At 36.9% G+C, this 17,392-nt stretch overlaps 1 protein-coding gene across 4 annotated transcripts in view; it reads left to right on the forward strand.

The window, feature by feature from the left end:
- The first annotated feature begins 15,045 nt into the window (after window positions 1-15,045).
- LOC139133915 (E3 ubiquitin-protein ligase TTC3-like) overlaps window positions 15,046-17,392 on the forward strand; it is a 65,256-nt gene continuing 62,909 nt past the window's right edge. For 2 of the 4 annotated variants that reach the window (XM_070700701.1, XM_070700720.1), the window contains exon 1: window positions 15,046-15,322. In XM_070700701.1, the coding sequence (XP_070556802.1) occupies window positions 15,295-15,322 (28 nt within the window). In that variant the 5' untranslated portion in view covers window positions 15,046-15,294. The remainder of the gene's footprint in view (window positions 15,323-17,392) is intronic. The other 2 variants (XM_070700711.1, XM_070700727.1) reach the window with 1 other exon arrangement.

The following is a 17,392-nucleotide window of genomic DNA, read 5'->3' on the forward strand; positions in this document are numbered from 1 at the left end:
GAATATATATATGAATATATATTCGTCCCAGCTCATAGAAACAGCCTCTTTGAATTCTCAACAATGTTTCCTTACTGTGTACCAACTTTAACGTGCCATCGCGGAAATTCCGCGATGGCTGATTATTGTCTTGATTGTCATCCCATGAGCAAATGAAATATCGATCAAACTTAACAATAGACAGCAATGTTTGTGGAGCTGACAAGACCTGATGTCGCCGACATTAGTGACAGTCCAAGTCACGTGCCGAACACGTGATTAACACCTTCTAAATCTATCTACAGACAAGGAGAAAAAACACAGACGACAAACGCAGCACGCCGCGCCGTTTGATGTCAGGTCGTCTCGATTGAGCTTTACAAGTGTCAGACTTCTCGGAGATTTCGTGCGTATAGGCCTATTAATAATTACATGAGATTATGTGAAAAGTAGGAGGAGAGTTTCCTCCTAGTCTGTGATCTAACCGTGCATTATCAGAAACACGGACCCTCCGCCTTGACAAGGACAAACTGCGCCTCCGCACAGCAGTTGCGACAAACATTATCGCACTGTCAAGCATGTTGTCCTAAAGTCAATTTTGAAAGCAATCGGTAAGTCCAATACATTGCTAATTTATTAGCTCTGAGCAAAGTACGCATGCGGCCTGATTGAGACAGGATGTTTACCGAAAACCGTCTTGTAGGTAGTTATTTTGTTTGAAAGATAGGAAAGTGCCTTTCTAAACATGTATAGTTTTATCGGGAAAATCGCATATTTGAAAGTTACAAAACTTAAACCTTTCAGTTTGTGTCAATTTTAAGTGTTTTTTTTTAAACAAAATGCACAAAACAGTTAGTCTGTTGGCCAAATATCGAAATCATACCCTCTAAAGTATTTTACCTAATATGATTTTCTGCTGGCTGGTATCCCGAGCTGTGTTTATCTGCTTCTTTGCCATTAAACTGATGGTGGGTAAGAGTGCAACGACTTGTTTTGTAGGGAGCTGTTACGCCCTTACCAGTAAAATGGGAATGGGTAAGGGGTCACATATTTACCGCTAGTCGGAAACAAAAACAATACAGTACCATAAACGGTACATTTTTAGAAAGCCAAGATAATGTCCTTAGGGACTGGTCAGTTTCTTCGGCCTGGGGGCGGTTTATTATTTTTTGCCGACGTCAAAATGTGGCTGACCCCCCTATTCCAACTTTCGAAAACAGGCTGACCCCCCCTATTCCAGCTTTCGAAAACAGGGTGACCGCCGCGCGCGACAAAGGTAAAACAAAAGGTGGAATATAAATTGAATAATTCAGTGTATATATATATATATATATATATATATATATATATATATATATATATATATATATATATATATATATATATATATATATATATATATATATATATATATATATATATATATATTTAATTTAAACATTCAGTCATTCTGTGTTTTAATGAAATTGTTGTCATGTCAGTTGTAAGATAGGAACTTAACAGTGTCAAAAGTAAAGTTTGAATACAGTATTTTGAATGAGCTGTGAATGTACTCCACTCTTTTTATGAATAAGCAGATGTCCAGAACTGTTGTAAGAAAAATGTGATTGTGAAAAAAATTAATGCATGTTGCTTTTTAACACTGAATTCTCATAGAGGAAACAGAAAAGTATCAGGAACTTGTCATGCTTTTCATATGAACTGCAGATTTCACTGATAACGATCAATACACTTTGCAAAACAGACTTTCAATTTACAGACATTAAGATGTATCTGACATAATATCTCTGATATATTAATTTACTGCGCCCGAAGGGCTCGCCGAAAAATATTAAACATCCAGATATCTCTAATATATATACATATCTGATATATGAAAGTCATGTAGCTGAAGGGCATGCTGAAAAATATTATTGTTTGGTATATTTAAAGAAATGCGCCCGAAGGACGCGCCGAAGAACTTTAAACATACAAGTATGTCAGATATATATATATATATATATAATATATATATATATATATATATATATATATATATGTCTGATATATTAAAGTTTTGCACTTGGGCGGAGCTCTGAAAAATTATTATTAAAGTTATGCGCCCGAAGGGCGCGCCGAAAAATGCAACTGAATGATGAAATTTGTGGCTGGCACAATGCATTTTTCGCAAGTATAAGCCATGTCAAAATTAAAAAACACACTGACCCCCCCCCCCCACCCCTTATTGGACATTTCAAAAACATGGTGACCCCCCTACCACCAAAGTCAAAATCAGGGTGACCCCCATGAATCCACAGGCCCCCAAGGCCGAAGAATTTGACCAGTCCCTTACTATAAGTCAATATTCAAACATCGATTAGATTTTATATCGGCCATATAGAAGAAAATAAACACATTTTCGGGGTAAATTGAGCATAGAAAATTAATTACAAATATTTTTTATGATTTAAACATGTTTAATAGCTGTAAACGCATAATTTCCACAAAAACAATTACAAAATACTTCATCTATAGTGTTAAACTATTTCAAAACTATAACATTGTAGTCTACAAGAGCCTAAAATGTCAGTAATTCAGAAAACATGATGAAGTATGGGTTAACAACAGTTTGCTAAGGGATCGGTTTTTCCCGTACTTTTAAAACTACAAGCTAAAGAAAAGGTAATCAGTGAGGAGGAAGTTATTCTAACGCACTAACAAACTTCCGACTCTTTGATTCCGTAGTAGTAATATGTCCTTTATAGTCCAGTCAAAATAGGGTTAGACCCACCACAAATTGCAACAGAATTTTTTTCTTCAGAATGCATTTTAGAGAGGTACCCAGAACAACATATTAAAAGTTTACTCGAATCCGCCTTGGGGAAATATGCCTAATTTGCATAAATCAAATATGGCGGCCAACCATCCAACAAAATAACATAATTGGTCATATATCACATGTTAAACAAGCTATTTCAGTGATTTCAAAGTCTGAAACTAGTTATTTGGCTCAGGGAATCATTTTGGAGGTATAATGTTTTATATAGGCACTTCATTAATTTGCATAATTCCAATATGGCTGCCAACATTTCTATAAAAGACATTTTCGGTCATATACCACGTATTAAACCATCATATACCACGTATTAAACCATCATCAGTGATTTTAAATTTAAAGGTCTGTTTCTTTTGCATGGACAAATATTTGTCGAGATGCTATGATTTGCATTGGCACTTTGTTAATTTGCATAAATCCAATATGGTGGCCAACATTTTCAGTCATATACCAGGCATGGAACAAGCATTTCAGTGATTTTAAAGATTTAATATTTTTCTTGGGTATAAAGAAACACTTTTAGTGGTTCAATTTCTACAAAGGCCCTTTGATAATTTGCATAAATTAAATATGGCTGCCATATAAATGGCCCGTTGCTTAATAGCTTCTGATATAAATACGGGTTTGGTATAGTTTTAAGGAATCTATCAAGAAGAAAGTGTTAAGTCCTTGGACATTTTTCTATATATGACGACTGTTAATGATTGTTAGTCTTATGAATAATATATTCTCTTTATGAACATAACATCAGATTCATCTGTGTACGGCATTTTTGTAATTTGTGTGGGTGTTTAACACTGTACAGAGTCAAAATATGTAATCTGTAATGTTTAATGTCGAAAACAGACGTGTTCAGAATCTTCAGTTTTTATTTTGGGCTGAACCGCCGTCTTATTTATGATTGCATCTTTATAAGATCCCCTAGATGATAGGCAAGAAGTCATCACACATATCAGCAAAATACAATAAATACAACAAAGCTAAAAAAAAACCAGAAAAAATGATATGACCGAAATAAAATGCCATAATACACAAAATTAAAATTTTGATCTATTGCAAACAATGTCAGATTCATAAAAACTTTAAGGACACACAAACTTACAAAAAACTGAATACTGCATGCTTTAACAAAGTCTTACAATTAATCCAAACACAGAATCCAACTATTACACATACAAACAAGTACATCATGAGTCATTTTTCCAAGTGTCATTTTTCCAGATGTACATGTTTGTATCGTGTAACAGTTGAATTCTGTTAGGCTGATGAGTTGTTTGAATTAATTTTTAGCTTTTGCTAAGCATGCAGTTTTCAAGTTTTGTGAGTTTGTGTGTTGATCAAGTTTTTAAGAGTCTGACAAAATTTATCTGTATTGTGGCATTTGTTATTTTTGGTCGCATTATTTTTTGTTTCTACGTTGTTATTACCTTTGTTGTGTTTATTGTATTTTTGCTGTTATATGTGATGACTTTTTGCCTATCAAATAAGGGATGTACCAAATTATAAGATGCACTCGTCACTAAGAAGGGGATTCAGTCTAAAGCAAAAACTAAATATTTTGTACGCCACATTTTTTAAAAAGGTAAACATTGATGATTACATGTTTTGACACTTTACAGTATAAAACACATATAAAGACGATTGGAACTAATTTTGGATAATTGGATGGCGAAGTAATGGCAATTTCATCTACAAATTTAATCTCATCTGCTTTTCGTTTTACGTTACACACTTGTTTTTATGAGTAATTTGCAATATTGCAACATTCAGCTGTACGGCACCTAACATTTTTGAGAAATTGAAAGATATGAAAATCCAATTATCCCAAATGAGTTCTTATCGTGTTTATATAAAGCATAAGTAATGCCGTAAACATATGATTCCAATGTTATATTCAGAAAGAGGTTATTATAAGACAACTAACAATCATTAACGGTTGTCATATGTACAAAAATCACAAAATAATTAAAATTGCATGGCTTTCTTACATCTCATTAGTAAACGCACATAAACATATATGTATTTTAATCCGTTCGGAAGTCATATGTAAGTCCTTCATATTCACTTTAAACACTTTTTTAAAATACAATATATTTATGGAGTATTTTAACCAATTCAGGTATCACAGACACATATTAAATAAACTTGCATTCTTAAATGGATCGTTATTGTTAGTAAATTTATAGTATATTTTCGACATTTAAAAGAAAATTATTTTAAAAAGTTCAAGGACTTAAGGTGAGGCTGTATATTGCCAATACAGTTTTTTCAAAGGAATATTTCCTATCTAAGATGACAAGGAAGCCCATAGAAACTATTTCGTGAAGTGTAATATTTCAGAGTATATGAAAAAAAAAAACGACAAGTTTATTTTTCATTATCTATCTTCATTCTAAAATGGCATGGGCTTAAAGAATGACAATCGAAACTGTGCTTAAAATCATGATAAGCAAAATAAAATCGTAAGCATTTTATTGCAAAACAAAATAATTGTTTTGTTATATCGCATTGAAAGAACATAGTGTGAAAATTTCAGAATATTTGACCCAGCCAGACTGTACTGGAGTTAAATTCTTTGGAAATCTTAAAATTGGAAATCGGGTGATTAGCATACATTAACACTATATCATGCAACTTACGACTGCTTGCCAAGCTAAAAAGTGAACTTAACCAATTTTAATCTTGGCTTAACAAATTAATCACAATTGGATAAATATTTGCAAAAAAATATTTTGGTCAAAATATGGTGTGTTGGGTGCAGTGTTATCTTAACAGTTTCTTCTTGATATTCCTAGCTCTTAAAACTCTACCAGAACCTTATTTATATTAGAAGCTATTCGGACATTATATGGCAGCCATATTTAATTTATGAAAATTATCAAAGTGTCTTTTAAAAAAACTGAACCGCCAAAGGTGTTTCTTCATGCTCAAGAAATATATTTAAACTTCAAAATGGCTGAAACAGATTGTTTAATACATGATATAGGACAATAAATGTAGGTATATTGGCCGCCCTATTGGATTTATGCAAATTAACAAAGTGCCAACGCAAATCATTGCACCTCAAAATCGTATGTCCATACAAAAGTAATATACTTTTAACTTTAAATCATTGAAATAGCTTGTTTAACCCTTCGACTGCTGTAATTTTTACACCAAAATTTTAATGCAATATTTTACCAATTTCTGTGAACTTTTCTGTACTTTTTTTTTCATAATTTTGGACAAAATTTATATCATATTCCATCAGCAACATTTTTTTATCAAAACTTTGGCAAAAAGCAGAAAAATTGACTGTGGAACATTTTACAAAGTTGATAAAAATAGACTTCGGAGCTCAAACGATTAATACATGGTATATGACAGAAAATGTCCTTTGTAGGTATATTGGCCACCAGATTGGATTTATGCAAATTAACGAAGTAACAATGCAAATCATTGCATCTCGAAATCGTTTGTTCATGCCAAAGAAATATACTTTTAGTTTTGAAATCAGAGAAATAGCTTATTTAACCCTTTGACTGCTGTTATTTTTACACCAAAATTATAATGCAATATTTTACCAATTTCTGTCAACTTTTCTGTACTTTTTTCATAATTTTGGACAAAATGGATACATTTTTCATCAGCTACAGTTTTTTGTCAAAATTTTGGCAAATAGCACAAAAATTGACTCTGCTACATTTTATAAAGTTGATATAAAAAATAGACTTTGGCGCTCCAAGGGTTAATACGTAGTATATGACAGAAAATGTCTTTTGCAGGTTTATTGGCCACCATATTTGATTTATGCAAATTAACGAAGTACCTATGCAAATCATTGCATCTCGAAAATCGTTTGTCCATGCCAAAGAAACATACTTTTGACTTAAAAATCAATTAAATAGCTGGTTTAATACGTTGTTTATGACCGAAAATGTATTTTGTAGGAATGTTGGCAGCCATATTGGAAATATGCAAATTAATGAAGTGCCTATATAAAACATTATACCTCCAAAATGATTCCCTGGGCCAAATAACTAGTTTCAGACTTTGAAATCACTGAAATAGCTTGTTCAACATGTAATATATGGCCAATTATGTTATTTTGTTGGATGGTTGGCCGCCATATTTGATTTATGCAAATTAGGCATATTTCCCCAAGGTGGATTCGAGTAAACTTTTAATATATTGTTCTGGGTACCTCTCTAAAATGCATTCTGAAGAAAAAAATTCTGTTGCAATTTGTGGTGGGTTAGGTGCCAAAATCTCGTAGATTGACTGGACTATTATGGCAATTTAGTTTTGAACAAAGTCTTAATACATGTATCAGTTTAAAGTTGTAGTTTACTCTGACTGCCACTTACATACTACTTTTGTCATTTGGACAACAAAACAAAACAGAGAAATGGCATCAATCATTGTGTCAACGTTAACACTGAATGTGTGGTCATCATTTTCAAGATAGTCATAATCAATTTCCATATCCTCTTCCTCTTCCTCCCCCTCACCAGTTTCCTGTAGCAAGTCAATTAGTGAAGGGGGAAGAATAGGGCGTATGACCACACTGGCTCCAAGATACTGTCATCTGTCTTCTCCCAGCCTTGTCCGGGGTCATAGGGTTTTGGGCTCCAAAAATAGCCTCACTAGCTAGCTTGTAATGGGCAAGCCGGTGGTTCACACGATTAATGTGAGGGACAAGGCTGTTCCTACAAGTTGGGAGCCTGGAGAAGTCCACCTTAGATTTGGCTGTCAGTTGTTCATCTTCCCCAACCATATGTTTAAGCATGATGGTGCGTACAACATCGACAGACTTTTCGCGGCCATGACCATCATACATCAGACAGGTTAATGCTTCAATGTCAGCCATGACCTCTGGTTCTACCACAGTCCTTGGGAGGGACTGTGGTTCTACAGACCATTCATCACCAAGTTCCCTGCAGAAAACAAACTCATGACATAAAGTTAGTACTTCGAAGTTAAAATCTGACTCCTAGTAAGCAAAATGAAGATTGTTCAAACATTCACTGAAAACTACACATGGAAGATTTAATATCCTTCTTGATAAAGAGTCGTGTGTTGCATTATCATATTTTCCTTTGTAAGTTTACAATAATGGAGTGCGAGATTAAACAAACGCAATTATCTCATTGATATCACAATTACACATTTTCAGAAAACTCTCTCTTACCTGAAAGCTTGATGGTATTTTGGGTGACTTTGTAATTTTTTCAGGGTCCAACCTTGCCCTTACCCTTGAAGGCACTGGTTACATCTTCTCCTGTGAACATACAGACCAAGTATTCCCTTGCATTCTGCTAGTTCACTGACATTCACAATCTGCCGATTTTTCCCAGTCCCTGTGTCGAAGTAGATGCATGGTGAGTTCGATTGAATGAGCATGGTGCAGGAGGATCACGAATAAGCTTATATCAGTATCCGGCGTCCTCACCACAGCTGACTTATATCCGAGCTTGACAGCATACTTTAGGTACAGCACAACTCGGGTGTCCGTCTCCTGCTGGTTTGACTCAAGTTCATGGATCTTTTGCACAATCACCTAAAACAAAATTGTAAATTTGGTTGCGATTACCTTAAGCAGGAGGGATTTCTTTTTCAAAATCTCAACCCTTTTTGCCAGTCGCACAAAGTTAAAATAGACTGAATGTTTAAGTTATGAGAAATAATTTTATCATATTGATATCAACATAAGATTCCATCTGATGGGAACAGCTGATACGCCTTGCCCTCAGATACTGCTATTGCTGTTTCACTTTTCTCAAGACGAGATGTTGCTTCCTTGCTTCCCCACACTTCTAGTAGCAGTTTACAGAGTTGAAGCTTGTTTCCCTCATTTGCCAGAAATAGCTTGAAGTCACTCGGCTTTCTTGTTGCTGGTCCATCTACGATATATCCTTGGGAGAAGCCACGTCGTAATCTCTCCTGAGCTTTGATTGAATCAGCATGGTATGAATCAGTTGAAAAGACAAAATTCTTCTTCGCCACCATCTGATCCAGGATCTGAAGGCAAATTTCACCAAATGTTGGGGGAAGGTTCTTTAGTGAATGGAAAAGTGCATTGCCGTCCTGGATGTAGAGGGCATCTTTTGGATAGGGTACATTATCAGGAGCATCTTCCATCAAGAAATGAAGCATTGAGGCCTTGTTGGTTGTATTGAAGAATCCATCAGGTGTGCCACGGCTGTGAGGTACAGGTGTGAGGCAGTACCTCAAGAGCTCATTGAGATTGAGTGGCTCCTGGAGGTGCTGCGACTTAATAAGTAATATGAAGGCAAGGTCACTTTGCTCACGGTACTGGATAACCTGCAAAGATATATATGGAAAAATAGGGTTTTGATACATCATATAGTACTAGTGTTCTGTAATTTTCGAATCCCCCTGAATTCCTTCAGCACCCCCAACCATTTTTTGTGAACGCAGCCTAAGGTCTTTCGCTTTGATGCAGGACCGATCAGTCTGTTCACTTTTTTTTTTGCGAATTTCATGTTTTGTAAATCTCTTGAAAGAGTAAATTTCGTATCTGTCATTGAAACGACTGGATCTCACTCAGACCATTCATGGGTTCGAAGAGCATCTGACAATATAAACCGAACTGCCTGATCCTTTTGTCAGCGATATGTGACGAAATGCTGAAAAAAAACACTATAATTCAATTATAAAATTATAATAGCTAATAATCCAATGATAGCCTAAAATTAGACTTTAGTCGAGTCGGTTTATGAAAACATATGCATCGACTGTTTGAAATAGCCCCGTCATGTATATCTTTAAGCTTATATGTGACGCGTGAGTATTTCAGTGTCGTTCGTGCAGTATAGTAGTGGTAGCTGGTCCTTACCAGCCACAGTCGCTTGTGAACCGATACTGCACGACGACCGCTGTGTGAGATGCATTACTACTCGACTGCTACTAATTTTCTAATGCATACCACACAGTGGGCGTCGTGTACGTGTATCGGTTCACAAGCGACTGTGTTACCAACCTCATCACTTTGCAGTTGTGGAGTACGTGACCCTGGCTAGGTGCACGGAGAAAGGACACCGCGACGTCGCACTTTTATACGATATGCGATATTTTCAGCCACTAGACAATACAACATCGAAGTTAGATTGGCTTGGCTAGATCTATAAGGTGGTGAAATCTCCGATATATATCAGATATTTACCCGCGATTTGACAAAATCTAGTATCACCTAGTATCGAAGTCAGAGTCAGTCCTTGGAAGTCATGTTTGACAAGACCTGTAATAAGGTGGTGAAATCTCCGATATATATCGGATATTTACCAACGATTTGACAAAATCAAGTATCGTCTAGTATCGAAGTTAGAGTCAGCCTTGGAAATCGAGTTTGACAAGGCCTGTAAAGTGGTGAAATCTCCGATGTATATCGGATATTTACCCGCGATATAGTATCAACATTAGAGTCCCCAAATCGCCGATAAATATCGGGTAAATATCGGCGCTTTCACATGACCTGACGTACCGAGGCACAAGGCAAGTCATTCTAGTATCGTCTAGTATCGATATTTAGTGTCCCGAAATCGCCGATAAATATCGGCGATTTCACAGACCGGGCGTGCCGTGGCACAAAGCAGTTTATTCTGGTATCGTCTAGTAAATCGGGTAAATATCGGCGATATCATAGACCCGGCCGACCAAGAGGCACAGTGACAGGCAAGTCATTCTTGGCTGCGTATACGAATAACGATTTGGGGGGGGGGGGGGGGGGCTGGAGGAATCGCGATTGAAATCTTATTTTTTTGAGATCCCCTCCCCTAAATACCCTAAAATATTTTCAAATGCCCCCTCTATATGATCAAACTTTTTCAAGTCCCCTCCCCAGCTATCACAGGCCCGCATATTTGTAAAGGATGTGCGTGCAGAAATAATAAACATTTATTGCACCGTTCTGCTCACAGGTGTTCAACACTACCTGTTATTAGCACTTTGTATGCCAAAGGCGAGTACTTTAAACGCATCAGTGAACTTTTTAGATTTATTGGTCTAAGCCAAAGTGAGTTAATCCAACTTTGGTCAGGTCAATTACTCCTACCGAAAAGCACACAAAATGACGATCATGAAAGAGTAGGCAAATTGTGAATTCTGGCTAATTTCCATATTGTAAAAAACTGAGCACAGTGACCTACCAAAACTTTGTTTCAAAAGTACAAGACATATGTTAATTAGATACTACTCAAAATTGACAATACTAGAAGGTTAAAATATTCCATCAAATAAATGTTTTCATCTCATCAAATAAATGTTTTCATCTCTGAAATTTTGTGTTTAATAATTGCAAATTTGGTAAAAAACAAATAATTCCATTTAATCACATATTTTTTCATTTCGTCTTTACTGTAAAGGGTGTGCGCGCGTCTTTACTGTTCAAAGTTTTACTTTTGTATTATTTTATGACAAGAATGTGAAAACTTCGAAAATCAAGCATGGTGACCACCCCATCTTTTTTCTTTAATATTTGATTATTCTCATATGCCAGAATTAAAAAAATTCCATGTGTTCTTCCATGTGTTGCTCTCTGGCCTGATCTTGTTACAAATATGTTTCACTGTCATGAGCGTCATTTGACACAAACTCTTCTTCAACTACCATGTACATCAGAGTCAGAGCTATCTCTGTCACTGTTCAGGTATGCAGTAACAGTGACACTACAGTAGAAGGGCGGTACCTGATGGTGACAGTTGCCCGTAGGCAGTAGCTGTATTAACTTTGATTAAAAACTATCTACTGTTGATTGACCAATCAGAGTGCTCAATTCAGGGTGTTTTATTTACTCTTAAAAACTATCTACTGTTGATTGACCAATCAGAGTGCTCAATTCAGGGTGTTTTATCTACTCTTAAAGCCTTGGTCACCAAATTCCAGAAACGAATGACAGCGCCGTAGTAAAGTACTGTCCAATTAAAGGTGAACATGTCATATTCTGTAGACATCTGGTATGGTACGTTTTAATATTCAAATTGGGTAACACAGCGGAAACCAGCTGCAACACAAAATCTGCTGTGCCCTATGGCATTTATATAATATGCCCTAGGGCATTTATAGGATGTTCCATTACATTGGAAGGCTATTTCACAAATATAAGTTTTAATTCATATCCTAAACATGTTACATTGACAAAGGGGACGGTTGACGTAAACACATTGAAAACGACAATATATCAGTTAGGGGCGATAGTTTTTAAGTCGGATAAAACCCACGTACTCGGGCTCTTCTGGTATATAAAGTCTAACCCTACGATAAAATGTCTCGGCCTGCGGCCTCGACATTTTATCGTTGGGTTGGACTCGGGCTTAATCCTATACTAATTTTGACAATATTTTTGTTCAGCTTATACAACTGCGTTCTTCTTCTACTCCCTATAGCATGTTGAACTGTCCAGTACTCAGCTTGACATCACAACCTGTGTATGTGTACCATGCATTTGTGTCAGTGACAACTGACTGTCAGTCTGGACTCTAATTAAATTATCACCCGATACCAGTAAATATTTATATATACAGGCTTTGTCGACAAACTAAATACTGTGTGTTTGAGCATGATGTAGGGAGACAGCAAGAAACTGTTGTTGATATATTGCATAGAAATATTGCAAAATCATCAACAGTTGCAGCTTCTGCCCTGTTACTAGGCTCAAGTTCGTTTTTTATGACAAATCACACATGTAAAAGTCATGGAATGTGACAAAATGGTTCTAGATTTTGTTAAATTATTACTAACATTACAACATTTGGATGACATAAAAATGGTATTTATTTTTTCATTAAATTACCTACAAAAGCTTGAAATTGGAAAATATAAAACATAACAGGGAACCAAAATATTTTCAAGTCCCCCCCTACAGGTAGAGCAAAATTTTCAAGTCCCCCTCTACTACCCAAAATTTTCGAATCCCCCTGAATTCCTCCAGCCCCCCCCCCCAACCGTTTTTTGCTCACGTGTTCACACACGTAAGCATATGTCGCAGCGATGTCTGTCTGTCTGTCCGTCTGTCTGTCCGCTCGATATCTCAAAAACGGCTCATCAGATCAGAATCAAATTTGGTACATAGATTTAGTTTGCAAATGGCAAGGACTGATTAGTTTTTGGTGGGTGTGGCTTGCTAACTTTTAGCTCATTTGCATAATTAATTTTTACTAATTAGGGATATTTATCTGAATTGACTGGACCAAAGCTCATGAAACTTGCTATATATATTGAATATTTCATGATGCAACATTATTGAAAATCATTGAGCATTTTTACTTCAGCCAATTCCTTATTTGCATATTTAATGAACTTTCTTAATTAGGGATTTTATCTGAATTGACCACACCAAAGTTGACGCAACTTGCTATATACATTAACGACACTATGATACAACATTTTTGAAAGTCATTAAGCATTTGTTCTTCAGCAATTCCTTATTTACATTTTCAATGATCTTTTCTAATTAGGGACATATACTGGGATTTACTTGATCAAAGTTGGCAAAACATGCTATGTACATTGATGATTATACCAGGTTAAAACAATATTGAAAGTCAATTCACATTTTCACATCAGCTGATTAATAGTTTGCATATCTAATGAGCTTTCACAGTTTGGTATAAGGACTTAGCTAAAGGTAATTACACTTGCTATATAAAGTGGTGATACAATGACAGCAGTCAAAGAAATTTAATTTTTTTATTTCAGCTAATTACATATTTGTATACTTCATGGACTTTTAGAATTAATGTGGTGAATATTGTTCATAATGTTGATCTTAATACTTCCAGTGAAGTTGCAAACATGTGGCAAAGGTTCAAATTTACACATAACTGTAATAGGCCTATATAATGAAACACGTGAGCATTTTCAGTTCATATCTGGTTTGTGAACGCAGCCCTAGTATCGTCTAGTATCGATATTAGAGTCTCGAAATCGTCGATATGTCAAACTTCGATACAAGATGGTAAATAAATTGTGCAAAGTCGCGCCTTCATGACGGCGGACGCACGACGGTCATTCTGAGAGGCCCGGCTCTTTTTCTACCTCAGATCCGGGGCCGTCCGATGTGCCATGTATGAGCACGGTAACTCCACATGATTGCGACCTTGCGATATGTAACTAGTTAGTTCCGGATTATCACACAGTCCCCCACTGTAATTTATATAACAACCCACTGTCGCGTTCACCCAATATTAAATATTCCTCGCAAATGATCACATATACAGATCTCGACTTGAACCAAATCTAAGCTAAGATGATAAAATAGGTGATCGTCAGGAGAAAAACAAACAATGCAAAAAACACAATTAATTGACACAATCTTCTGAAATCAGAAGAATAAATTATACAGACACAGACCTAAAAGTAAGCAATAGCGCAACATAAAGTATTTAATATTAAGCTTATTTCTTGATGACATTTAGGAAAATCAAACTCATTACCATAAGCTTATTGTGGCAATGATCATACGTAATTTGGTGAATATAGGCCTAAGTTTACGATGCAATGTTTCTGTCGGTAAATTGTATTTGGGACACGAACAAGGTAAAACAGTACTGTAAAATTTTTTGGTACGAGTGAGCAGTTTTTTTTTTAATTTTTTTCACACAAAGAGGTTGCAATCACAAAATAAAAGTGCGAAAGTGAAGTTCACTTATTGAATGTAGATCAAACCCCCTACCCCCGTAAACGAATGAATTTCGCTTTTTGAACTTATGCGACTATCAGAGACGGTCCCACACTGTCCACAATCTCCTAGCTCTGCCAGTCAGTAGACAGTAGCGGGACCCCCTCCCAATGGTTCGCTCCGTCGCTGATTAAGCTTCCCATTGAAACACAGGCGCCCGTGGGCCGGGTAGTCTGCCAGATCGATCGATTTTCTGCTCGATCTATCGACCCCGTACTCGATCTATCTACCCGCCACTGCAACCTTTGTAAGCTTTATAGTGAGGGACAGATCGAGTACGAGAGATTGATTGATTGAGCAGAAAATCGATCGATCCAGCCACAGTTGCGAGTGGAGTGATACGTACCAGCCGCCGTGTACTATGCATAGAATAAGTAGGCCTATACGCGGCGGCCGGTACGTATCACTCCACTCGCAACTGTGGATCCAGCAAACTACCCAGCCCACGGGCGCCTGTGCATCGAAACCAGATCTAAAGATATCGGCATTTTGAACCTTCCTTGCTCTGATGTCGATTTCTAGTGTAAAACACTTTCTCAGTAGAGAACCAAAACCTGGGCAGTTCGTTCGGACAGCACCGTGCACTGTACGTGCACGAACTGCATTTTATGTACTCTGCCAGTCTCGTGTTTAACGTGGTCTCGCGAGAGAGTCCCCTGACCTCAAACAACACACGAGTTACTAAAGATTGCTGTGTACCCAAACTATTTCGCCATTTTGTGGACGATTTTAGAGTTCACGTAATGGTGGATTGTGAATGAAATACACTCTGTGAACTATCGTACAATTACCCGATACTTTGGTATTGCCGTGTGAGATCACAATGGCGACGAAGAAAAAGTCAAAACGAGGTAAGAGTACTGCCGACACACGCACACTGTAACTGGGTGCTGCCATTACCGGGAGTCGGACTGGCACTGGTAAAGGTCACCCACTTTAACAGATTCTTGGAACGCGCAACACCTTCAATGAACTTTATTAACTTTTGTGCCACTGACATCACTTCCGCATACATGCGTATATACCTGCGTTAAAATTAACCATGGACGTAAAAAAGACGTCCATGAAAATTGTACCTCTCATCATTTTCATGTGTAAAGTAGGATAATTTCAGCTGGTGTATGTTGTTCATAGCTCGGACGATGTCTTTGTGCCATACAGTACCTGTAGTGTAGGATTTTCCCTTTACTAACTCAGAGGTAGAACCGTAGACCTCCTTAGTTTTATCCTTTTGTGCCTTGTATTGAGGGAGATTTCGTGAACATGTAACAGTGTTGATTTCTTGTAAAGTGTGGGATCTAATAATTAGCAAAAACACATGCAAACAGACGTCAGTGATGACGTAGCCCGTAGTTTTTGATGCACAGGCTGCCAAAACTTCCGGGAATGGCAGCACGAGTTCAGATTATCGTAGACAAAATGTAGTCAGCTGCAAGGGGTTGGGGGCAGCAGCTCTTGCTGTGTACTGTACATGCTTTGAGATAGTAATTCCTACCAATCTGATCAACCCTTTGAGTGCTGTAATTTTTCCCACATAAATTTCAGTGTAACATTTTACCAATCTTTATGAATTTTTCTGTAATTTTTGATAATTTTGGACCAGATAGACATAGCACTTCAATGGCTGCAATTTTTGACCAAAATTTTGGGTAAAATCTGACAAAAATTTTCCAGATCTGAAAAAAGTTACTGGCTATGTTATTGGCTTTTAAAGGCAACAAAAGTTGATTTTGGCACAAAGGGTTAAATTTAAAATCATATGTAGACTACCACTACTAGTGCAAGGAATTGCAACATTCCCACCTTTGCTTGTTCGTTCCTTTTCTCATTGGCTGGTAGTTGCCTTAGGCAACAGAAACAGAATGAGAATTGTATGGAACAAGTTAACCTGGAAATGGCGCCATCACTACATCTGATTGTAAATTAGGTCTAAGACAATAGAATTTCTCCATGATCATTTTCAACTGACTGTGATGATTGTGAAATGTCATCTTTGTTCACTGATCAACACTTTTGCTGAAAGGCGAAAGCAATCACGACCATACAGTCAGACTATCGGTAGTGGGTTCATGGTCTGACAGTTTGTGCTACGGTCAAGGGCACATCAATAATAGGCAATGTAGAATGTTCTTGGGTAACTACTGCCAGTACCATAGATATTTCTTTGCAGTAGTGGTAACTATGAACATGGAGGTAGCAAGCAGACTGTGTTCCACATGTACCTCCAACTGTTTGCTACCTCCAAGCCTTGAACAATAGAAACAGAGGTACATGTTATTATTAGCCACATATTATTGTAGTGAGGACCGAACACCACATATTCTCACATTGTTTTGTCTGCACTATTAAACAGAGTTGTTTTTTGCTGTGTGCATATTGTGAGTGCACATTGCTTCCTGGCAATCACACTTCCTGCTGTACGTATCCGTCAATTTGAAGTTGCCCTAGTTCTTTCCGTGTTGTTGATGAATAATCATCTGATCAGGGAGAGTTTTAGCTTGTGGAGATAGTCGGGATAAAATTGGTGGTTGATTTCTGTTCCATTGGATTCAAAAACCAATTATGTTCATCGAGGGACTGTTTGTTTACAAACAAATATTTTATCTGCTAGGCCATCAGTGGCATCTACTCAATTTGACTGCAAGTTTTGACATGCATAACTATTAAATGCTGTGCTGTAAATAACCTTTTGCGTAGGAGTAGGGCTCTGTATGTCACTTGTATATATGGTACTGCTTGAGTGGGTCGGAGGCATGGAGGGAGGTATAGGGTCTAGGCTATGCTGACCTATGACTCTAAACATTAGCAATGGAAAATGGTTTGTGTTTGAACACATTACTGTGAATGACATGGCAAGTCTATTAATTGTAGTCACTGTTCTGATCTCCACTTCATTCTTGTCTACCTATCACATGTGAGCC

This window comes from Ptychodera flava, chromosome 1, assembly GCF_041260155.1.
Source record: "Ptychodera flava strain L36383 chromosome 1, AS_Pfla_20210202, whole genome shotgun sequence".
Lineage (NCBI taxonomy): Eukaryota > Metazoa > Hemichordata > Enteropneusta > Ptychoderidae > Ptychodera > Ptychodera flava.